At 41.0% G+C, this 23,710-nt stretch overlaps 1 protein-coding gene across 5 annotated transcripts in view; it reads left to right on the plus strand.

Moving 5' to 3' along the window:
• Positions 1-23,699, plus strand: part of LOC103131694 (actin filament-associated protein 1-like 1) — a 30,913-nt gene extending 7,214 nt beyond the window's left edge. Inside the window, exons 1-19 of one of the 5 annotated variants that reach the window (XM_007543389.2) lie at positions 7,303-7,527; positions 13,076-13,201; positions 13,498-13,581; positions 13,694-13,773; positions 14,138-14,249; positions 14,450-14,542; positions 14,635-14,843; positions 15,170-15,349; positions 15,452-15,532; positions 16,102-16,177; positions 17,024-17,143; positions 17,255-17,466; positions 17,920-18,065; positions 18,184-18,256; positions 18,692-18,794; positions 20,633-20,800; positions 22,087-22,262; positions 22,343-22,468; positions 22,801-23,699. In XM_007543389.2, the coding sequence (XP_007543451.1) occupies positions 7,497-7,527; positions 13,076-13,201; positions 13,498-13,581; positions 13,694-13,773; positions 14,138-14,249; positions 14,450-14,542; positions 14,635-14,843; positions 15,170-15,349; positions 15,452-15,532; positions 16,102-16,177; positions 17,024-17,143; positions 17,255-17,466; positions 17,920-18,065; positions 18,184-18,256; positions 18,692-18,794; positions 20,633-20,800; positions 22,087-22,262; positions 22,343-22,468; positions 22,801-22,827 (2,223 nt within the window). In that variant the 5' untranslated portion in view covers positions 7,303-7,496 and the 3' untranslated portion in view covers positions 22,828-23,699. Of the gene's footprint in view, positions 1-7,302; positions 7,528-9,026; positions 9,138-11,319; positions 11,586-13,075; positions 13,202-13,497; positions 13,582-13,693; positions 13,774-14,137; positions 14,250-14,449; positions 14,543-14,634; positions 14,844-15,169; positions 15,350-15,451; positions 15,533-16,101; positions 16,178-17,023; positions 17,144-17,254; positions 17,467-17,919; positions 18,066-18,183; positions 18,257-18,691; positions 18,795-20,632; positions 20,801-22,086; positions 22,263-22,342; positions 22,469-22,800 lie in introns of those variants that run through there. The other 4 variants (XM_016666842.1, XM_007543391.2, XM_016666843.1 and 1 more) reach the window with 4 other exon arrangements.
• Positions 23,700-23,710: the final 11 nt, after the last annotated feature.

Here is a 23,710-nt window from a genome sequence, read left to right on the forward strand (position 1 = left end):
TCAACTTTTTGACCTTTTAGCCTTTGGCCATATTGAGAAAATGCCCAGATGCAATTATCGCCACCTGTTCAGTGTGACTATTCTGCTATCAGACTACTTTGAAGCATCTGTCTGTTCTCTCTTCTTTTTCCCAATGTTGGGGGCCGGAAACGAGGGAATTTCCCTGGATGGATTGCCAGTGGGTCACCATAGTAACACGAAGACAGACATGTTTGATATCCAGCTGTTGATTTCTGTCATTTCATCAGATTTGATATGTTGGATAAAGAGTAAAGTTTTATCCAGAGTTTCTTACACTTTCACATAGTTTTAAATGGACATTACCTTTCCTGTACCATGTGGTGCTGCTTAGCCTTGGTTGTGTCTCCCAACTTGAAGAAAATGTGTGCTAATGCAAAATAACAAGCTAGAAGTAAAAGCAGGTCTGATTTAGCTTGTAGAATTTTCCTAATGCCCCTATTTAATCGTTTAACTCTTAAAACCGACTGCACAGGTGCTGTTATACTTATGTTACACTTAATAGTTGTTCCTGGTGCAGGTGATTTGCAACATATGGTAGACATGCTACACTCAGCATTTCTTTCCTCCTATAGAGTGGGCATTGCTGCTCACAGGGCAAATATGAGCGAATGATGATAAAAGAAGAGTTGGGAAGGAAGAACATTTCCAAAACTACCCTGTTTCGCTTCACATGCTTTCAATTAGTTTTTGAAGTTTATGAGACACTTGCGATAAGTACGTGCCCTTTGGATCTTTCAGCTGTGCAGATGCCTTTGCAAGTGAACCTGCTAACAGATGATTCCCGTTGTTTTGCCAAGAACCATTTGCAATGCATAAAACTGGCTACAGAGAGCCTCAAACTGACTGAATTTGACCCCTCTACCCCCTTTCCACATGGTATCAACTCCTGACAGCCATTGTTCACGGATCTGTCTGGAGGCTTGACTTTCAAAAATGTATCATAAGCTGTGTGCATTTTATTTAGTTGATCAAGTAAAACTCGCAAACAGTTCCAAGTGCAGCTAAAACACTAATAATTAGATTGTGGTATATCTAAATTAAGTTTATGAAGCCAGAGAACAAGTTTCATGATTTGTTTATTTTGCACATGGTTAACTGGAATCACCAATTATGTCTTGAGCCAAATTATCATATGACTCTTGACTTGCTTTAAATGAAACTTCCTACCCTATACACAATGAAGCTCTTTGGTAATTAGTAACTTGCTACTCTGAGCTCATAGAATGAATGAAAGTCAATGTAAAGTCCTAATATGGGTAAAAATACAAACGTGTGTGTGTGTAGCTCATTCTCAACATCAAATGGCTAAAGGCTGTCCTTCCAAGGAAAATAATGATTAAGCAGTTGAGTGCCCAAGCCAATAACTCTTCCACATCATCATCACATAAATCTTCCTGTTAGCTATGATACTTTCTAAAGTTTTTTTTTTTTTGTCTCTGGTATGACGCTCAATAGAGTTTTCCCAATTAAATATAGAGAGAAGTGTATTAAGCCAAAAGGTTGTCCTACAAAGTGACTGGAAGTTAGCTGAATATCACAGTTGACCAATTATTAGCAATGATGATTCAACGCCAATCTAACCCTTGTTCGAACCTCAAACAGATTAAAACTGCGATAAGGGTAAGTAATTGTGCGGCGGAATGCAGGCCGTTAAATGAAAAGGCATTTCAGGGTATGAAATCTGCTGAATTGTCAGTTTGTAGGTTTGAGCATAGCATCTGGCTGCTGGTTTCCAAAAAAAAAAAAAACATCCAGACTAGAGTAACTCGGACTGCATTCTTGGGCATCTTCCAACATGACAGCATTTTGTGTGTTTGTTCACTTGTATGGGGTCTTTTCTGTATTTTATGATATCCTGAAGCATCTTTCGTAGTTCAATAAAAACAGCAGGGAGAGAGAGGTTGTTTTTTTCCTCTGCAGCTCTTCCAGACAAAATAAGCTTTTCCACATGGTCGTCTCTATCCCTGCGCCAGATTTGTAGTCTGCATTTGGTGTAGTATGTTGATCCTAACATGTTTGTCTAAGATTCCTGGCCATATGAAGAACGCAGCTGCCAAACTATGAGAAAGTAGTTTTCACCCTCGAGGGGGTCAACCTGTATTTGCTCTGTGAAAACTGAGCTTCATTACAATGTCCTCTCTTTGAAATACAGCTCTTAGCATAACTCAGTCAATGCTATCTAATGTCAGGATCTAAGCAGCGCAATGAGAACGGGGTCACCAGAGACCGTGAAGTTAAAGTGGCATTGGGTCAGCTGACAGGAAGAGGAAACAGAAGGCCGGGGTTGATAGGTGATGTCATTGGTAGAAGCAGGAAGTGCATCTCTATAGGGGGCACATGGGGCAACCCCATAAGGTTGGCTGATGTAGGAGAGGGAAAGTATTTTCTTGGCAGCGAACAGAATGAGAGCCGTCTTCAAAGACTCTTCTAAGCAACAATGGGCTCAACATTATAGCTCTGTCAGGTGATTTTCATATACCAGAAAAACAAACTTGCATTGTGATTATTTTTGACTTTGGTTCCTCTCGCAGGATTGTTTCCCAGTGTTTATCCACATCATGTTTTTTCAAATCCTTGTTTTTTCAAGGATTTAAAATCCTTAAAAAAACATTTGGATGAAGCTTGAAGCTTCATTTTCAGACATCAAATTAAGAAATTGAGCTTTCTCGACATCTTTATAGTTGGAAACATCACCAGCAATGACAATAAAGGGTTCACTGAAACTTGCCTTTACAGCTTTAAAAAAAAAAAAAAAAAATCTGAAACTAGTTATAAATACAACATTCAAGTAGTGTAATCATTGAATTTAAAACATCATGTTAAGATTATGGTGTTTTATTAAATACAGTTAAAAGGTGTTTAATTCAGTTCAGAATAACAAAACTGTACCAGTCCACGACGAATTTCAGCTGGTGGCAAAACAAATTGGTACTGTTAATTTTCAGTTACATTTGATACTATTGCTGATCATTGTGATAGAAATATCAAATATTTGTCATTTCCATGAAAACCTCTAAGTCTTTTGACTGTTACTTTAGTAGTTTTGTTCTTTTTATAAATGCTTTCTTAAAGTAGAAGTTCGACCTCACTGTGTGACCTTGTTATGGTCGCACTTTCAAAGTGATCATGTGAAGAAATGTCTTCCTATTTATTCCTATTGAGATGTTTTACTTTATTTTTAACGTTTTAGAATGCAGCATGGAAATATAGGAAACAAAAAGGGGCAAACGGATGTACAACATTTAAAGAATCGAAGACAGAAGGTGTTTATCATGCAGCGAAGAAACGAATGTGCTCATTACCACAAGACGTTGTGTGCTAGTAATTATCAGCCAGTTTTGGAAGACATTATGTCATGAAAAATTATATATGAGTGTGAAATGGTTCATTCTGGGGGTATGGTTGTGGTTGGGATTTTCTCAGTGTTGAAATATTAACACGGAATCATTCAGCTTTTGGCTGGGTGAGCTGAAATTTGTGACTGAACTTGCACAACACTGGAAATGAGAGGGATGGATTATGGCATAATCAGGGGATTGGAATTTGAGATCGCTCTTGGAATGTGGGGTTATTTTCTTGTAGTATTGGATTCCTTTAATTTAGTTTTCCCTACAAAAATAAGAGAGTCAATGTTTTCCTTCACTTTCATTTGCTGCTCGTCTACAGAGACTCTTGGCTTAGTTTTGAAAAAGACCAATGCTGGGAATAGAGCATCTCCATTTCCATGTTTGGGTGATATGTTCCACAGAGATGTTGCACGAGTGTAATTTCATACGAAGATCATAGACTTGGATTGAATGACACATTATATGTATGAATTGTGTACAATTGCATAAATCGTAACAAATGAAAACGCCATATCTGCAGATCTGCTTCTTCTCCAGTTGATGACGTAAATTGCCAAGAAAAATGACGGTCAAGTCATAGTTGCAGTCATTATATTGATATGCATTATCTTTCCAATGAAGCTTCACTGTCTGTGTTTACTTGTGGACTCCGGAGTTATCAGACCTGTAAATGCCCGGACATGTTGACAACCGGCAGAGGAGAGGAGAAAACGTCACCCTCGGGAAATGTCTGGAATCTTAGGAGAACACTAGAAGGGCATTTCATCAAGATAGATGAAAGGCTATTAAGAGGAGACATGGTTGGCACATGTCTTGATGCAATTAAAAACTTTAAGTATGTATGGTTTACCTCATTTTTCTTTGCAAGTTGTCTGCATTCACCTCACTAATCTGTATATGATCAAAGAGTGCGATAAGGTTGTGGTTTATAAACTAAGAGTTTGGATTTCCTTAAACAGTTTTTGCTATCCTGCAGGCATTGTCTACAACCACACAATGCCTTGCAAAAGTATACTTTTCATCATTTTGTTGAATTAAAAATAAAACTTTAGCATAATTAAAATTTGACATAGAACTGCCAAAACCTGAAAAGAGAAAGTAAATATGAGGCGGCCTGATTCAGTCAGATGATACTAAAATTGAATTATTATTTTTTTTTTGCATCATGCAGATTGCTGTGTGGTGCAAAAATTACATCCTTATTGAAAATGGCTGTAGTAGCATCGTTCTGTCGGGATGGTTTCCTACGGCAGCGACAAAGAAGCTAATCGGGGTTGAAAGGAACCCTGACTGTTCCTGAATGGAACAAAATACTTTCCTGAAAGAAAACCTGTTGGATGCAGCAAAAGACCACAGACTGGGACGAAAAACTCATCCTCCAGCAGGACAATTGCCCAAAACATACATCCGGAGCTACAGTGATGTAGTTTATATTAAAGCATTTTCATGTGGTGTGAAGAAATCCAGAATTTCTGAAAATTAAATCTTCATAAACGGCAAACTTATGCCGTCTGGTTTGAACAACCGGGATCAAAAACTAAGAGTACTCTTGGCAAAACTTTAAAATTGATATTGACAGACGTTTGCCATCCATTCTGACTGAGCTTGTGCTATTTTGCAGAAAGGACTGGGGAAGAGCAATGACAAACCTAGAAGAGACATACCACCTTAAATGTGGTGTCTGTGTACATGTTCAGACCCCGCTCTTCAGATTATTTTTTTGTAAAAGAAATTCTAATGATTTTCTTTTAAACTTTTCCATCTTGCAATACTTTCTTTCAGTCTTTCACAAAACATATCCCAGTAAAATAGAAGTTATTGGTTGCGACGTGACAAAATGTGAAAAAGTTCAAGGGTTAGAAATAATGTTGCACGGCACTGGACATACTCCAGCTGCACGGTGGTATTTAGTAAAACCTCATGCAATTTTCAAGCTGTTTCTGTCCCTCATACAAAAAAAAAAAATCCTCCCATGTCTCACTTAACCTGAGATAATATTATGCTTGCTCTAGGAAAAAAAAAAGTAGCAGAGTAATGTTTTTCAGCTGACAAAGAGACTCCCACACATTATTTTTCTGGACACCACAAGATTGTCAACCTGCTGAGTTCTTTCATGCCTGGTCAGATTTGGAAGAGTCTGTGTGTGCAACATTTCCAAAGACAATAGGAAAGAAAGAGGTGTTGAGAAAGACCTAGATGGCACCGTCTTTAAATGTTCCCACAGCAGCTTGCCTTAGAGAACCTGTAGTTCTGCTTTTATATTTGGTTATACATGTGGTACTTAAGAAACATTTGAGGTCACCCCAAACCTCTGGGGGTGTGAGATAAAAGGGTGTGAGTGTTACAGCTGAGTGTGAGCTGCAGTCCTCCTGCTGTCCTGTTGGCCGACGTGTGATCACAGTTTCACTCTTGAGGTCAGAGTTCACATCGAGTCACAGAAAGCAGTGGTTTGTCAGGCCGTGACCGAGTGTTGCAGGGTGTGTCTGTTGGATTTGTCACAGCCAGGGCCGATTTTATAAAAAAAAAAAAAAAAAAAGTTGGGAAACGCTATATGCCTCTGGGAAGTTCTGGCTTTTGTACAATTTAATTTTTGGAAACGGTCCAGCATCACTCAAAGTACGCAACTCCCACATTGATCCAAAAAAAACAGATCCAAGACCTTTATTAAATTTCTCTCTTTTTTTTAGTTGTTTGTTTTTGTTTGCTTCTATGTAGACTTTCAACAACATGGCTACATAAAGACCCAGAAAAGCCAGCAACCTGTTTAAAAGAACACAAATTATTTCATTGTGGTGGAATATAGACATATGGAGAGTTGAAAGCAGGAGATGAATAATACTAATAAATGAACTTAACAGAGACCCTAGTTTCTGGTCAAGGCATTAACTTGCATTAACTAACTAAAGCAGAAGTAATTTACTCTTGCCTTTTTCTTTAGCATCACCTAGCAGGTGTACAGTTAGCATTAGTAACTCTAAACATCAGTTTCTGTGTGCAGTTCCAAGGTGTTGAAGGAAATTTGATTTAGTTTTAAGATTTAACTGCTGCGGTTTTCTTTTGTCCACCTGAAGAGGTTTCACTTCAGGTCAGCCCAGTTTTATTGGAGGTTACTCTGTCTAGCCGTGGTTTAGCTTGGCTTTAGTTTTATCACTGTGCTCTTCCTCTGTTTCTCAAGTTTTATTGCTTGAATGAAACTTTATTAAAGAGGATCAAAAACAACTTAGAAGATGCTAAGCTTAAACCAATAGGAGGATCCTGTTCATGTTTGATGCGTCTCTCAGTTTTGAAACCGTTCCTACATCAGTCGTAGGACAAAAAACTAAAGAGCCTACAGTTCTAAGAGACAGATTTAACTATGTTGAGGGCTGTTTGTGTAGTTTTAGTGGCTGAGTGTGCGATTGAGGGCGGCATGCTGCGTCATGTTCGGGGCACTTGAATCTGCCTCAGGGCAACAAGTCATCCACGTGGAACTCTCGAAGGTCTACCTACGCTATGCAGAAACAGCTAAACGCTGTCATGTTTAAGTTGATATTTCTTAAAGCGACCAACGTTCATGTTTTCAGATGTAGGGCATTTAAGGTCAAAGTGAGTGCTGTTGGAGTTACTTTAATTCAGAGTGGCAGTAACCAGGATATCTGTAGGCTCTTCTGAACTTTCTCGAGTGGTTGGCATTTTGTTTGGATGGCCGGACAGCCATGCTTTGGTTTCAGGTGAAAGAATGTGGAGGAATAAAGAATGTGGGTTAGCTATTAGCCGGCATGTGTGTTTACACAGCAAGCCTTTCCCAGGTGCTATACAATCCCCAGGATTACAGTGGAGGGCAATCCAGCACGCTTACACACACATGCACACACACACACTGCACCACAATCTCCCTACCCCCCAAAAGGAAAAAAAAAAAGAGGAGGGTAGACAGAGGGAGGTGGAGAGAGATAACAGATCAGATGGAGGAAGGGAGAGGTAAAGGGAGTGTGAATTCAGCCGACTCGAGCTAACCTCCAAATACAAAGGCTTCACAGAACTGAGTGAAGCTGGAAATCTCTTACCGGACGGTGGAATATCTTGTTTTATTCCTGCAGCTATTTTGTGTATAAGGGAGCTAGTTTGCTTCCTTCTTAATCTTGCAGAATGGTGGGTCTCTCATCCATTGCTGTTGAGGGTAAGTTCTTTTGTTACATGTTACTATTTGGCTCATAATTACCATTCCAGGTATATACAGTAAAATGTCAGGATTATAGTTTTGAATAGAGAAGTTTATTTTAATCCCCAAGTTCCATTGTGTATACCTTAATAAAAAACAAAACAAAAAAACTCATCACTTTGCTTGAAAACTCATAGAGTAAGTGATTTAAATGTACTGGGGAAAGCCGCATGTGTGTAAAACCAGGTGGGTGAAACGTTACTGTTTTAATCCACTAAAGCCTCTATGTGGGTGTGAACTGATGCAGGCAGCGATGTTGTGAAACTGAGCTGATGCTAAATCACTGAAATCTGTGACTTTTGACTCACTGTGACCGTGTTTGTGTTTGCTTTGCATGCCACGGAACGTTGTCTCAGCATGAGGGAGATCTTTTAGCATAACAGGGGAGAAGCGAGAAGAAAACAAAAATATATATATCTACGTGCACCCAGTTGAGGTCACATTATTCGTTTCATCAGAGTTTGTCGGACATGTTAGCACAGGTGCTGAACTCCCGTTGCCACCCCACGCCCCCACTCAACCTCCTTCCCCTGCAGAGTTTAAACAAAAAAAGGGAAAAAAAAAACTCCAATTGGAAGCGCCTTTTAAAGGCCTGCTCTGTAGTGTTAGACAAACCATTCTCTGACTTACAAAAGTGTGCTAGCTCACACAAATACCATGTACTATTAACAAGCTGAGGAATGTTACTGGTGTTTTACAGCAGTTATAAGGCAATTGAAAAGGGCTGTATATTTGTTTGCAGAGCTTTGAAAAACTTTTCAAATTCATGCATTTTCTTTCTTTTTTTCTAGTTGCTTAAACAATCAAAGTCCCTTTGACAAACAACAAAACTTGAACTCTTTTTAATCCCCTGCAGAGCTTCAGACTGTACTGTGACTCAGTGCTAAGCTCACTTTTTTTCCCCTAATTTTATATTTCTACTTTTAATTTGTTCTCGCAAATAAGAATTTGAGTTCCAATGATAAATAATAATAAAACAACCCCAGAAGGTTTAATTACAATTTCAGAAGCCAGAGCTCCACAACTAACCGTGAATTCAGACTGTATATGGATGCTGTATATGAACACATTTTTAAGTTGCAGAATTAAATTATTTGCTTATTAAATAAATATCACACCTAGTAGTGTATAATCTATCTCTGATCTTATCCTTTTATTAAATACATGAAATATGTTCGGATCCAATTATATTTGCCAATGGTTGTTCATAGAAGCATAAGAAGATTTGGTAGCATTACACTGTATTTAATTAGAAACATATTTCTTGCTACAGTGAATTCTGGCTTGCTGTGCGGTATCCAGTTGCTGACCGTATGATGTACATTTCTAATATTGTTTTGAGACCTGGGTCTGCTGATGCAATCTGCAGGCTTGATACCTTGAATCTTTGTTTGAGACTCTTATTTTGAAATAAAAAAGGAAGTGGTTTTTCTGACAGTAGACAAAAAAGACTTCCTGTTGACGTCAAGCTAGGTGACACACAGTTATGCTGGCTTCCATTTTCACTCGGAACTGGGGACATTTCGACTTCCCCATCCGCCAACTAACCCCCAGTTAAGACTTGCAAGGTAGAGTTTGTGTTTCAATATGGCTGCTATTCACATCAACAGATGTGGCGGAAACATGCTTTTTTTTTTTTTACAAGGCACACGTGTAAGAGTGCGTCTTAAAATCAATATTGCTTTTAGTGCCTGAAACTGCAAAGACAACAAACGAAAAGTAGTGTTTGCTTATGGAAAGTAAAGTTTTAAATGATATTTGTTGCGCTCTAGTTACCTTCCCCAGGTAACTAGAGCGCAACAAATATATTGAGGATGGCCTATCGCCTTTTGGCGATCGTTTAGCTGGTTTGAGTATTTGGTGGACAAAAGAAACACTGGCAGTGGCAGACAGACTGACTGATTGGCAGGATATGAACGAATTGTAAGCGTCGTCATTTGCTTCGTGTCCATCTATTAGATATTGGACTGCATCTGATGAATGTAAAATTTAAATAACCTTGACTGACTGAATCTGGATTTGTTTTGTTCTACACTGAATGGAGATTATGTAAACAGTAGTTTAAGAGTTAGGAGAAATTTAAATGATTCCTAAAAGCAGGGGAAGGGGAGTATTTATAGTGTTTTTTTTGTTTGTTTGTTTGTTTTGTTTTTTTTTTGGCACTGTAGAATCAGACCAGGATAAATACCACAGTATGAATTACTCCAACCAGGATGAGAATAGTTCACACTGACGACAGATTCTTAAAAACACAACTTGAGATTTATGAAACACTTTAAGATGATACTTCACTGCAGAGCATCTTGTCAATTGATGAATGTCATCTTTGACAAACATTAAACATGTTGTTGATACACCTACGCAGGTCAGATCATTGTTTTGTTTGAAAACTTGATTCTCCTGAAAATTACTCCAAAATTTGATTGATTTTTTTTGCGTCAGCCGGTGACTAAACATGCAGATTTTTAAACAGAAATAACACAGTATTGTTGTTTTTATGTCTGTCTCTGTTCCCCAGTGGACATAAATAATCCTACAAACCCTGTTAAAATTTTATGTGCCCCTTGTGTAATCATTATCATATCGTCTTCTCTCCTGCCTTGGAAATATCTTTAAATTAAATTATATATTAAATGGGAACTTATTTTATCCAGTTGTTAACATGACGGGGGTTTTCCGACTTCCATCTGGAACAGGATAAACACTAAGATCAGAGTTCTGACTTTTCAGGTTAAAGTAGCTGCAGCAAGATTATGCATTTTGAACCAATAAACCGTTGTTGCAAATATTTAAAGGATTATATTATGCTATAGATGAATTGGAACCCACGAGTTTGGGTTTGACTCTCATGACGTAACCGGCATTGTAGAGGTGGTCTTCAGCACCCCACATGCCAGATACTACAAAATAATTAATCTTTGCTCATTTTGGCACAATTGCATAGGCCCCCTAATCCTCAAATTGAATAATCAGCTTTCTAAAGCACAGGTCCAAATGAAGCAGTGAAGTAGATTTATGGCTGCGAGCTCCAGTTTTGTGCCAACACCCCTGGAAAGCACTGCTTTGATTTCAGTGTTGTTTGATTTAGTGCTGAGTGGTGTATATTTCAGTTTCTCTGCGCAGCAAGTGAGTCATGCTGTGGAAGAGGTTTTGTCTTTCGCCCGGCTAGGGGAAGTCCAGTGCTGAAGCCAGGATCTAAACAGCTGTAGCAGCTGGCAGGGGGACAATATTCACCAGGCCAAGACATCCCACTCAAAGCAGGCTTCCTTTGCCTCCATGAGCTTTACTTCCTTATTTCCCCTGGGAGAATGGGATCTTAATGAGGAGACATTCCTCGTCGCTGCGTGAATTAATTCCTCGTGCCCAGTTCTCGGAGAGTTTATTACAATGGAAGGAAACTACTCTAAGGTGAAAAGCAGCGTCTTTAAACGGAAACAGACAAACAGACATGCCGGCTATAGATGTTGACTATGGCCGTGGCAGAGCATTGTTAAGCCCATAGGAAGACCCGCCTCAGGAAACTATGTCTGTTTTTAGGGAGTGGGACTTTGAAACGAAGGACGTGCACCGCTGCCAAACAGTAAATATATCTCCCAACTAATAAAAAATGGCAGCTTGTCAGTCGTGATTACATGCAGTGTCACTCTATCACAGCTAAACATCTGAGAGTCAAAAATTATGCCAGAATGCATCTGTATACTTTGTACACACACACACACACACACACACACACACAAAACGGGGGCAGGAATGCCTTTCCCAAAGTTGCAGACCAGAGTTCACACTGACACACCTTATTAAATACACAACTGAAGCCTGCCTGTGTTTTTTCTATCTGTGTGTATGTTAGTTTGGGTGTGCATTTGTGTTCAATGTAACGTTTCTTCTTCTTGGCGTACGGCCGCCCATTGAACAAAGAGTTTTCTGGCTCAGCGGCTGTCCCGTGTCTGACCCCAGCGAGATGCACGGTTCAGTGGGCCTAACTCGACTGGACTGTGAAAATTAGCCAATTTTGAGTAAGTGAGTGAGAGAATAATATGCAAGGAGTGGGGAAGTCGGCGAAGGTGGTGTTGTAGGCAAGCGACGGCTCGTGTCTTGCAATGGTTTGAAGAGTAAAGAAGCATAGAAATGCGCGCGGGTGTGCAAGGACTGGCAAAACGGAAGGAGGAGACAATCTGTAGGTCCTTCTTGGTGGTGCTTCCCTGTGGTTTAAGATAAGATAAAGCAGAATGTGAACCACATGCAGCAGGTTGTGAAACCTTTTCCCAGAACATCCAGCAGCTGAGGGTTAGCAGGGCAGCTTATTTAAGTTTAAGTCTGAAAACAGAGAGGGAACCGGCCCCCAGCTTTCAGGTCAACACATGATGTGAGTCACATCCCTTTAATCCGAGTCTTCGTGGGTTACAGAACCAGGAAAGCTTTGTAAAATCCCCAAGTATTACAGGTTACTGTGAGGAAATATTTGTTTTCATAAAAGAAAGGACAGTATTTTTGTTGCCAGTCTCTCCTTTTATTGACCTGCATGTCAGACTCTTTTGTTCAGACCGAAAAACTGTTGAACCGCTTATTTCATTTTTGTACCAAATCAAAATGGACTTCCATTGTCTTTAACAACTCTAATTTTGATCAAATTCACTATGTAATTGCCATATCATGGGCCTTAACCATCATAATGGTTGGTTTGGGGTGGATATTTGAAGAGAAGCAGATGATTACTTACAAAGGAAGCAAAAGTTGGAGGGTGAAGAACGGAGCATTTCCAAAGTATAGATTCCTGCAAAATTTCAGATTACATATGAAATAAAAGCCTTGACTTTGTGTTATACAGATACTTTGGAGGAAAAAGGTTTTCATGTTGTTCAGCATGTGCCTAACATTTGAAGATCATTGGTGGTACACTGCCTCTTACCTCCATCCTCTGTCTCGGCAATCCCTGTTTTCTCTGTAAGGAACAGTCCAGTGCAAAATAAACTTTTTCTTCAGGTTCAAAAAACAGTACTTAAATAAATCACTACGACAGTTTCGAGATTGGAGATCTTCAAGAGAGCAAAAGCCCAGTCTAGTCTTGGATCTCCTTGCTACTAGCTGTTAGCTTTAGCCTCTTGGGTGTACAATATGAATATAATGTGAGATTATTCAGTATAGGATATTATCTGCGTGTAGTCCATCAGTTTCACTTCAGAAATCCCAAACTCTCCGTTTAAGAGAGAAAATGCCAAACAACTTAAGATCCACTCATTGTCTGAGTTAATTACCAATTAGCATTGCTTCCTGTCTCTGAAGCCCCCCGTCTGTTTAGTCTGGTCTGACTCTGAGGGAGTCTCTGTGCCGAGACCGCTGATGTGTATTGACACTCTGTAAAGCATTGCAACATAAAACTAAAGAGGAGAGAAAGCCCCCAATGAAATCCTGTGGGTTTGTTTAGACTTGTCCATCTGATCTTTGCCCTCTCTGCTCCTGAACTGATGTCTCGCCCGCCATGACCTTTCACTCCGTCCTTGTGCAGCAGTGGAGGTGCTGGTTAAGGAGCTGGGTGTGCTGCTGAAGATGCTGGACCAAGAGAACCTCAGCATGTCGACCCAGGAGAAGAAAACCTCAGTGAGGAACCTCTTGCAGCAGATCCAAACTTCAGGTCAGAGAGGAGAAGACACAGATAAATGGGGTCAATGAAAGTGTGGGATGTTGGCATGTTGTTTTGTATTTTATCTGCATATTGGTGAAAACCTAAACGGATTTTAAGTATCTTGGTATATGTTGTAGGCAAAACGGATTTTTTATTAAATCTCAAATGTTGTTGAGTGATAAACATGTTTAAAAATGTGAGAATCTTTTATGGGATTCTCTTTCCATTTGCTTTTTTTTGTTTAAGTCACGTGTCTGCTCTCATTGTTTGGTGAATCGACAATGAATGGTTTTTGTTGATTCTAGAGTCGGGACCAGACTACATCTACGTCAACTCTTCCGTGTACAAAAACGGGACGAGTTTTGTGGAGTCTTTGTTTGAGAAATTTGGTGAGTCGTACACATCTGTGTATTTGAGATGCTCCTGATGTCTGGTATGATTTTTTTTATTTTTTTTACTTTTTTTTTTGAGTTTGAATGTAAATGTTCTGCTGTTTTCCAGACTGCGAGCTCGGAGACCTTAAGGAAGTCACGGATTATCTGAAAGATGACAAAAACTCACAAGATGACACTTTAAAACAGGCAAGCTAACCCATCCAAAATAAAATCTCTGGCATTGTAGTTAACGGATGTGTCAGGTGTTAGGTAAAACGATAAACTTGGTCTCTAGGTCTAACTTTGCAGGTTCTCTTAATGATTCACGAATACAAAGCAGTGAAATATGTGGGTTCTGCTGGGTCTGTGTGGGATTTTCCCATGTTCACAGACTCATCAGTCTTACATGATGTTGGAAAACTGAGGATTAAAAGGTCCACCCATGTGTCTAATTTATGGAAATCGTTTACTGCTGAGGTTTATATCCTGCAACCCTCTGGCTTTGAAAAAGCAGAAACTTGGCAATGAAAGAAACATGACTTTGTTTATGTTTATGTGTCTGCATTCGCAGAGCTGTACAGACTCCCCTCCCCCGCTACCCACAACGCCTCCTCCTGAGGAGTACTACGAAGAGGCCGTGCCCCTTAGTCCTGGCATGACTCCTGAGTACATAATCACACGAGGTCAGCATGCTGAAGACTGAACTCGGTGACCTCTGGTGTCAGGTTTTCTGTAGAAAGCCTCCTAGTCAGTGCTGACGATTTAAAACGATCTGCATATGCCCATATATCACGTTGTCCCAAACATAATTACAAAGCGCAAGTTGGATTTAAGTGGATAAAGACGCAGTGAGTGAGTTGGATGTCGTGTCATCTATTTTCAGACAGGCCCAGCCCTCCCAACTCTATCGACGACGTCTATGAAGAGACCGACAGCCACTACCCGGCATCCATTAATTTGCAACGCAAAAACTCCTGTGAGCAAGAAAACCCATCAGATAATCCCAGTTTCTCGTACTTCCATTTCACCCGGTTAAAGCTTCCTGTATTGTCTCCGCCGCTCCTCCAGACAACGACTCGGACGCTCTGAGCAGTTCCTACGAATCGTACGAGGAGGACGAAGAGGAGCGGAGCCCCGGCGTCACTCATCAGTGGCCGTCAGACGAGAGCAACTTGCCTCCCGTCAGAGACTGTCGCATATGTGCTTTCCTGCTGCGCAAGAAACGCTTCGGTCAGTGGGCCAAGCAGTTCACCGTTATCCGAGAAAACAGACTGCAGGTGAGCGGTTCAAAGTCATGTGAGCTACGTGGCAAACAAGAGTGACAAAGCAATTCAGTGTCTTTATATGCAACGTTGGTAGAGATATACCTCAAGAGACTTGTATCTCTGGTTGCATTGAGAGGTGATTTGACTCGGGGAGCTGAACTCTGATCTAATCAATACTTTCAGATTTGTAATTAAAAAAAAAAGTAAAGAGTTTTCTTTCTTCTTCACCTTTATGTTCTACTTTGTGTTGGTCTACCTCATAAAATCCCACTAAAACACATTACGGTTGTAATGTTAACGGGTATTGCTAAGCACTGCTTGTGTCCTCCTCCCTGCAGTGCTATAAGAACTCCAAAGACGCGTGTCCCTACGTGGACCTCCTGTTGCCCCAGTGCTCCGTCGTCTATGTACCTAAGGACATCAAAAAGAAGCACCATGAGCTGAGGTTCACCTTACCTAATGGAGATGGACTGGTGCTGGCAGTTCAAAGCAAGGAGCAGGCTCACAAGTGGCTAAAGGTAAATGCTACCTTTTTTGTGGCAAGCGTCATTTGAGAATCCATCTCTCTCTCATCACTGAAGGAACACATGAATACGCTACGATGTAAAAACTCCCAATAGGTTGTCCGACAGGCGAGCGGTCAAAGCGTACCCGAGGACGCCACGTCTCCCGTCACTCAGAGGAAACACGAGCTTGACAAGGTGAGGATGTTCACTCGCCACCTTCCCTGTTATTTTTGTTCCCAAGGTGTAATTACACAGCCGAGGTGAGGAAAAGTTTGATTTAAGTAGCAATTGTGCTGTCACCATCAATTTTTCTAAACAGTTGTTTGGCTTAGCCCAGCGTGCCGTGATGCCTGTACTTGGCTCGCAAAAGGAAGAGGAGATGCGCGACATAATTAGGTGTTAAGGCAACAATGACAGAGGTGGCAGTGAGTCAGCCTTCGAACATTCGCTGAAGCTTACAGAAAATTGTCCGAACAGAAACTACAAAAGCCTCCAACAGAAACACCGATGAGACGTGATGAGAGGGAGGGACAAAAACAGAAGATGGCAGGTCGGTTTGCCTTTGTGTTTCGTGAGTATTACTCTGATTCTGAAAGAAACCAGAGGCAAATAATCTGGCTGGCTTTCAGCATGATAAATCTGAAGCCTTTTTAAACATGTGTTGACCGGTTTCACTCTCTTGTGAGCCACGCCGAGTGACCTGGGGTGGGATTCAGACGGTGTTGGTGGAAGCCTGAAACTGTGATTGTATTGTTCCTCCACAGAGGTTGTCCGTAGACAGAAACGCATCTGATTCAGACAGCGTGGGCGTTTCAGCAGGAGAGAGTAGCAAAGAGAACGGTGAGAAATTTCTTCCCGAGTTGCTCGGTTTAAACTGCATCTTGTAAAGGTTTTCATACTCCTTGAACACTTTGTCATGTCATAACTACAAACTCCAGTGGATACTAATGAGACTTTGTGATAAGATGACATTAGGTAGCTCACAATGTTTCACAGATTAAAGTCTGGCAACTGGGGCATGCATCTTTAGTACTTTTTTTTTTTTAAAGTGATACCCCTAAATTAAAGCTCACTGAGCACTAGTAAGTGCAACATCCAAATATATAAAGGACGTTGTAAAACTTTCAAACCTAACAAGAAATGGTCAAAAGCAGAGGCTCATGGTAACTCTGAAAGAGCTGCAATGTTCCACATCTCAAGTGGGAGAGTCTGTCGATGTGGCAGCTATTGGTCAGACACTCAGAGTCCAGCCTTTATGGAGAGCACTCATGAAGAAAGTTTCAAGAAAGCCAAAAGAAGTCACATTTACCAGTTAGCGCATGTCTACAGAGGACACGGCAAAGATTTTGAAAATGGTCCTGAAGTTAGACGAGACCAAAATGTAACATACTCCATTCAAGCTGACTGAGCGAGATTACAAAGAAGGGGGTATGCATACACACCAAGCTCAAAGAGCTGTAGCTGAAAAAGGCAGCACAAAATGGTCCAACAATTTGACTCTAGCGAGGTTGAATAAAAACGCACGCCTTACCTTTTGATTTCAGATTTCCTTTTATAAAATCTTTTGAAGGTCAGATGTCCTTTTTTCTTCCTTATTGCAAGATTCTGTTTAAAAGCACGTTGGCGCATGTTTACGTGCGCCAACGGAAACATGCGTTTTTTTTACAAGCTAAAATTTTGATTCAGTTAAGGTGAAGCGGGGAGCGTTCGCTGCTGGACGGAAGATCACACGCATCATCAGCTTTTCCAAGAAGAAGTCATCGCGGTCGGGTGACTCCCGGACATCCTACGGTGACCCTCGACAAGGTAGCGTCTCGATCCGCTCTGACTCTCGAGATCTCTCAAATTCCCAAACAATTTATTTTTCCTTCCTCCCCCCCTTTTTTTATTTTATTTTATTTTTTACCAAAAACACAGGCTACTTGTTGGTGCTGGTCAACCAGGTATGGAGAGAGCACTGGTGCTGTGTGTGCAGAGGCTCCCTGCACTTCTATCACGACCGGGGAGACCCACGGACCTCCCTGCCGACCCTGCCGCTGAACGGCTGTGAGGTGGTCCCCGGGCTTGGACCCAAACACCCCTTTGCCTTCCGCATCATGAAGGACAGCACGGAGATGGTAGCTCTGGAGGTAAAACTCTTAGCGATGTAGCAGGCACGCCTTATTAAAAACGGTTCACACGGACAACCGCGTGGAAAATCATGGTTTTTTTCTTAAAAAAAAAAAAAAAACTTAAAATAGTTGAGCTTTCAGCTCATGCATTTGTTCTCGCGAGTCTCAGGTTGGCCAACGCCAGACAGATGTTGTCACTTAAAAAGCCCTGATGAACTCAAATAAACTATGTTCTTATGAGCAGCGCGTTTGGGTGGAGTGGGAGGAGAGACCAAACTTTAAAAAAAAAAAAAAGCTAAATATTTGACTACGGCGAGGGTAAATAGACAAACTTTTTATTATAAAATTTTTTGCACATTTATTTGTATAAAAACCGGTCCGTCTCCTCCCAAAAGAAATAAAGAACTTGGTGAATTATGTTGTATTGATTAAACTTGCTAGAACCTCAGAAACATCCCGTGTTGTTGTCAGGCGAGCAGCTCTGATGAGCTTGGGCAGTGGCTCGGCGTCATCCTCGCGGAAACGGGCTCTGCCACCGACCCAGAGTCCCTGCACTACGACTACGTCGACGTGGAAACCATCGCACACATTCGGGACGCCGCTCGAAATTCCTTCCTGTGAGTTAAGACGGGGATCAGGTTTGGGATATTTGAGACGGCTGAGAGGAGAGAGGAGAGAGTTTTGACCTCCTTCTGGACCTACTCCTCCCCCCCTTCCCTTTTTCTCCGGTCCTAGGTGGGCTACCTCCTCCAGCAGCACCTCCACCGATTCCAGGACGTACGACGAGGTCCCTACTGAGGACACGCAGGTGGGGCAGGCGCATTCTTTCCGAGTTGAACAGAAACTTATGGCTGAATGTTTTACTTTGATGCGATTAGACTGCGGCGTCTGTATATGTGTGCAGCTGTTGTGGACCATCTCTGTTTGAATGAAAGGAACTTAAATAAATAGACAGTGGTCTATGTCATGCCTTTTTAGATTCCAGGGGTAGAGAAAAAAAATGACTGCAAAGGAAAAGGTCAGGCTTTGTAGAACATAAACTCCTCTCTTGATCTCACCTGCAGGGAGTACGAGACATACCCTTCACCACCTCTAGCTAACTGCATACATGACTCGGCGTTTTCTTATCGGTATTGGATTTTGGTGGTGGTACTAGGACTGTGGTTCTGAAATTTCTTTCCTCACTCTCTCCTCTTCTTCTTCTACATGCCATCCATCCCTTCCTCCTCTCTCCTCCACCCAGTTAAAGGAGAAATCGCGCAATCAAGGGAAGCGACACTCGAGTTACTCCCACAGCCACTTCCACCAAGACAAGTCACTGGTCTCCCTGAAGCGAACGGGCTCAAGTAGGTGCATCTGGTCTGTTGTTTCATAGATATTCAAGGAAAATGGAGGGAGATTTGTTTGTTAGATTAAAAGTAAGTGTCAAGGTTCCAAAACGGTCTTGAAAACGCGCGTCTACCGATTTTCCAACCCTGGATAATGATGCATTAGTTGATCATGATTTGGAGAAACAGACCTAACTTTTGAGATATTAGTCTTTTTAGTTTCTGACAATAAAACTAAGACATCCTCTGATATTGCACAGTAATACATTAAAAATAAAACCTCAAATATATTAACTCAATCTCAAACTTCTTAAGTTTATGATGGATATTTCACTTTTAGCATTACCTACATTGGCCCTCATGCTCTGCCATACTTCAATGACTTTGAAGCATTTTTTTTATAGTGATTTTTTTTTTTTTTTTTTTTCATCTTGAACTGGGCTCCAGTTTGACTGATGATGATTTTCTGCTGACAGCTAATTAAGACTCGGCATTTCAGATTAGAATATTGCGTCATGCCAATTACAACCAGACCGCACACGTTCTATTTGTGTGCACAAACTTTGCAAGCAAAGCTAATTCTGATTATGAGATGATAAAATTATTGCAACAAATGACTAAAAGCGTAACGTCTCCAAACTAAAGCAGCAAAATTGCTACAATGACGACAATCTTTGTAAGCGGTCGTCTTCAAATAAAGCAGTTAAGAAATTTTGACAACACGATTGTTGATAAAACTAGTTTGAGATCTTCATATCTAAAGATAATAAATCACAGTTGTTCTCAGCAATTAATCAAAATCATATTCTAATTGTTTTGGGTGTTTTTGGTTTTAATTGCAAAGTTTTCAACTGTGTGCGGCGTTGTTAAATAAATAACAAGGTTGTTGGATTAAAATCTTTTTCATCTCGACCCGAATCGTGGATAAATTGCGAACTTTGAATACCCTCGAACACACACACACACACACACACACACACACACACACACACCAACAAAAGGCTTGTTTTTTCATCTTGGCTTTTGAGATAATCAGTGTCAGCACTTTTTTTTTGCAGAATACACAATTCCACAATATTTTTACACGCTATTTTTTCAGCTTTACACCCACCCACGGTGTCCATGTGTCACTCCAGAGACTAGAAAACGAATTAAAAAGAAATAATGCAGATGTTTCCTGTTAGCATACTGCAGTTACATTTCACAGTGGAGTCAGAGATCCCGTTTCTCTTGTGCGTTTGCGAGCTCACACTCTCTGCGCTCTCCTTCTAGTGCCGAGCCAGTCTGCTGACAGCCCCGTAATTTAAAGCCCCCCCATCTGCCTCGACGTTTCTTCTTTCTCTGTCGGTCCTTTTCTCGTTTTCCACCGGTGATCTCCCGTTTCCTCTCGCCCTCTCCCAAATGCCTTGTTGTGTCATTAGCTTTACAAGTGGAGCAGATTAGCGTTTCTGGTTTGCAGAGAGTTCGCGCCGCTGCTTCTCCCCAACACATGAAAAGAGCTCTGCACTTGTAATGACTGAGAACTTTAGGATGTAACCGGAGATTTATTGGACTGCTCGGATTAGATGTGCCGTCTCACCTCCTGACCTCCCCGCTCTGTGTGAGTCGGCGTGTTATTTCTTCTTCACGGGTCGTCTGATCGCTCCCTAAATAAAGTTTTGATCACAAAGAAAGATAAAACCAGCGCATTAAACTTACTTAGCTGTGCAGCCCTCGCCCGAATCGCCACAAACAAAAACAAAAAAAGCGTAGTATTAATCAGACGGGGAGATGCGTTGCTGTCTGGGCCTTTTCTCCTTTTTTCCCCACAACCCCTGCACGTCTGCTGACCCCCCTCACCTTTTGTTCCCACCCAGATACCAACCCATATGGACGCTATGGGAAAACACGAGCGGAGGAAGATGCCAAGCGTTACCTCAGGGAAAAAGAAGAGCTGGAAACGGAGCGGGACGGAATACGGTACGCGCTGGTGACGCTCCGACAGCAGAAGAGGGAAGTGAAGGAAGAGCTGAAGGTGGCTTCAGGTGAGGAGATGAATAAACAAAAGGAAAACAGAAATGATGAATGAATCATAAATCATTTTCAATTTCACCTGTGGTCTCTAAATGATCGCCAGTACTCATTAGCTAAAATTTGTTAGAATACTATTAGATATGAATATACAGTATACATTGTCGCCCGTGATTAAGGTATGTGAAAAGGTGCATAAATAAATAATCTGTTGCAGGACATTACAGTTTTTTGATAAAATTAAATTTGAGTACATTTATTCTTGGTGCAACCCTCTTTTGTGAACGAGACAGCTCTTCATTTTCTCCTGTGATGTTTCACAGAGCGTGACCTTTGACACGGTTTCTCTTTGTCATCTCAGCTCACCTTCTGGTTTCCTCCAGGATTTCAGTTTAACCACAGAGATTGGCTATGAAATAGTCTCGGCTTTGTTTCTTGTGGGCCGTTCTGTATTGTTGGCTGCAGTCCTCTGACAGTTTCAAGTTTGTTTGTTTTTTTTTGTTTGTTTGTTTTCTTCTGCTCGCTGTGAATCTCAGCCGTCTTCTTCTTCTTTTTTTTTTTTAATTCTTGTTTTGATTGATGTTACAGAAAGTTTGCATGAGTAGCTGTTCACCGGTAGACGTGTTCAGACTTAAAAAAAAAAACACATCTGACTTAAAGAAAAAAATCCAGACAGTTTGATCAATTCAATCAATCGTATCATGAAGTGATTCAGTTACATTTATCTTAGAAGAACTTTTTAAGGGCACCAGTAATTGTGGAATCAGAAGATTTGGTGAAACACATTGAATTTCTCTCTTTCTCTCTCTCTATCTATATATATGTTTGTTTTTTTTTGTTTTTTTTAGAAATCATCAATTTGAGATTATACTACTGCAATACACGATTAATCTATGCAAGGCATCTTTCAGTATTTGTGAAGGGTTCTTCCCAGCTCTTCTGTGTTTCTGACCACTGTTACATGAGGGTCATGTGAAAGGAAAATGCCCCCCAGTCAGACGAATACAACTATTACTCGTATTAAAAACAACAACATGGTTATGAAAATGTCTCCCATGTCTAATTAATGAATTTCCTGTGATTCCCGCGGTGTGCCGCTGTCGCTGACGGAGAGGGAGCATTCAGACATGTTCACTGGAGCAGTGCATTGCTCTCCAAATGCAGGAAATAAAATAACAAACACCATCTCATCTTGGTGCCAGTTCAGTATCTTAGAGGATATGAAAGTAGTTTCTTCAGTGAGACGGTTACAATTTTAAAGATAACTTAAATGTAAAAGTACGTGGTGTTTGTGGAGCAGAGAGGAGAAAGCCCTTGCTGGAGAAGCGCGTGTCCCAGCTGGAGGAGGCTTGCAAGGCCAAAGAGGCCGAGAGGGTGGACCTGGAGCTGAGGCTGACGCAGGTCAAAGAAAACCTGAAGAAGAGTTTGGCAGGCGGAGCGCTGAGCGCACCTGTGGAGGCCAGGCCACCTGCCAAGGTAGATCTGTCCATCTGTGCGGAAAGACGGAGCTCTTTCACCTTGCAGTCGTTTTTTATTTACTTCTCAACTTTCCTCAGGAGCCTGGCAAAAAAGTCCAGAATTCCTACGGTGACTCTTTACCAGTGAACTGCGCCGCAGAGATGCGAAAGAGGCCACCGTCGATTTGTGCGTCCTCTGCTGGGACCGTCATGCAGAAGGCAAAGGTGAGGATGTTGATTAAATTTATGTTGCGCTTTCAGAGCAGTTGATCAGTCTGTCACTTTACTTCTTTCTTTGCTCGAAAACAAACAAAATCCATCTTTTCAGTGGCCTGGTCAGAGGCTAGACTTAAATCTGATTCGGTTGTTGTAACATCAAACAGGCTGGTCATGGTAAAAAAAAAAAAAAAAAAAAAAACCACTCTGGTGTGGCTTATTTCTGTTTTTCTAATCTGTTTCGTCACATTTAGACTCTTGTAATTTGTGATAAGTTACCCCAAGACACACAATAAGGTAAATAAAATTAAATCGTTCCTCTTTGTGTTCTTTTCCTGCAGGAATGGGAGTTAAAGAAAAGAATCTAGGAGAGATTTTGATGGAAAAGACTGAAGTAAATGGATATCACAGGGTGTGACTTTTTCCCCACCTTCTTTCTTTATCAGGTTCATCTACCAAACTTATCAGAAAACTTTCTGAAAATTTTCCATTCTGACATTTAGGACTTGTGTCGAAAGCAATACATAAATCAGCCAGCAGGTGGAGCTACATTTCCACTGGATATTTGCTCTTTGCAGCCCTGAAACTCTTGGCGTGGAGTACGCTACTCGGACTCTTCACTCACTGCATCCGTGTATTTTCATTGTCTTGATGGCACTGAATGGGTCAAGGAAGAGAGGGAGAATCTATGCGACAAAGGCACAAGAGACGTGGACTGAAAGCAGAAGGAAGTGCATGAAATGTGGAGTTGGAAGGCACCAGACGGTTGCAGTGCCGCAAATGAAAAAGTGAAACTGTGTGCAGGCCAAACCTGACTAATGTGATATTTTGGAAAGAGTTTTACCATGAGGTGCCTTTTCACACAGCGGCATGCATTTTTACTTGTTTTCTTCATGTACATAGTGAACTACAACTACTGTTTCTGTTTCATTCTGCGTCAGACCTTCATCGTCGTGCAACATAAACAGCATTGCGCAAAAGTTTTAGACACTAAGAGTTGGTCATTCGATTTTTTTTTTTTTTAATTATTATTATTCTATTAAAAATCCCTGGCCACACTGATTTGGCTCAAGCAGCGTCCTACATTTACTTGAACGCCTTCTGTAGGCAACTGAATGACTAACATAGCGGTGCTACTCTGTGATCTATTCCCTTTTTTTTGTCATTTAAATACTTTCTGTCAACTTTTGCACTTTATGTAAACCTGGATGAGGGACTAATAAATTTGCTTTTCACTGTACAAGCAGTTGT

The sequence above is a fragment of the Poecilia formosa genome, unplaced genomic scaffold (assembly GCF_000485575.1).
Source record: "Poecilia formosa unplaced genomic scaffold, Poecilia_formosa-5.1.2 Scaffold816, whole genome shotgun sequence".
Lineage (NCBI taxonomy): Eukaryota > Metazoa > Chordata > Actinopteri > Cyprinodontiformes > Poeciliidae > Poecilia > Poecilia formosa.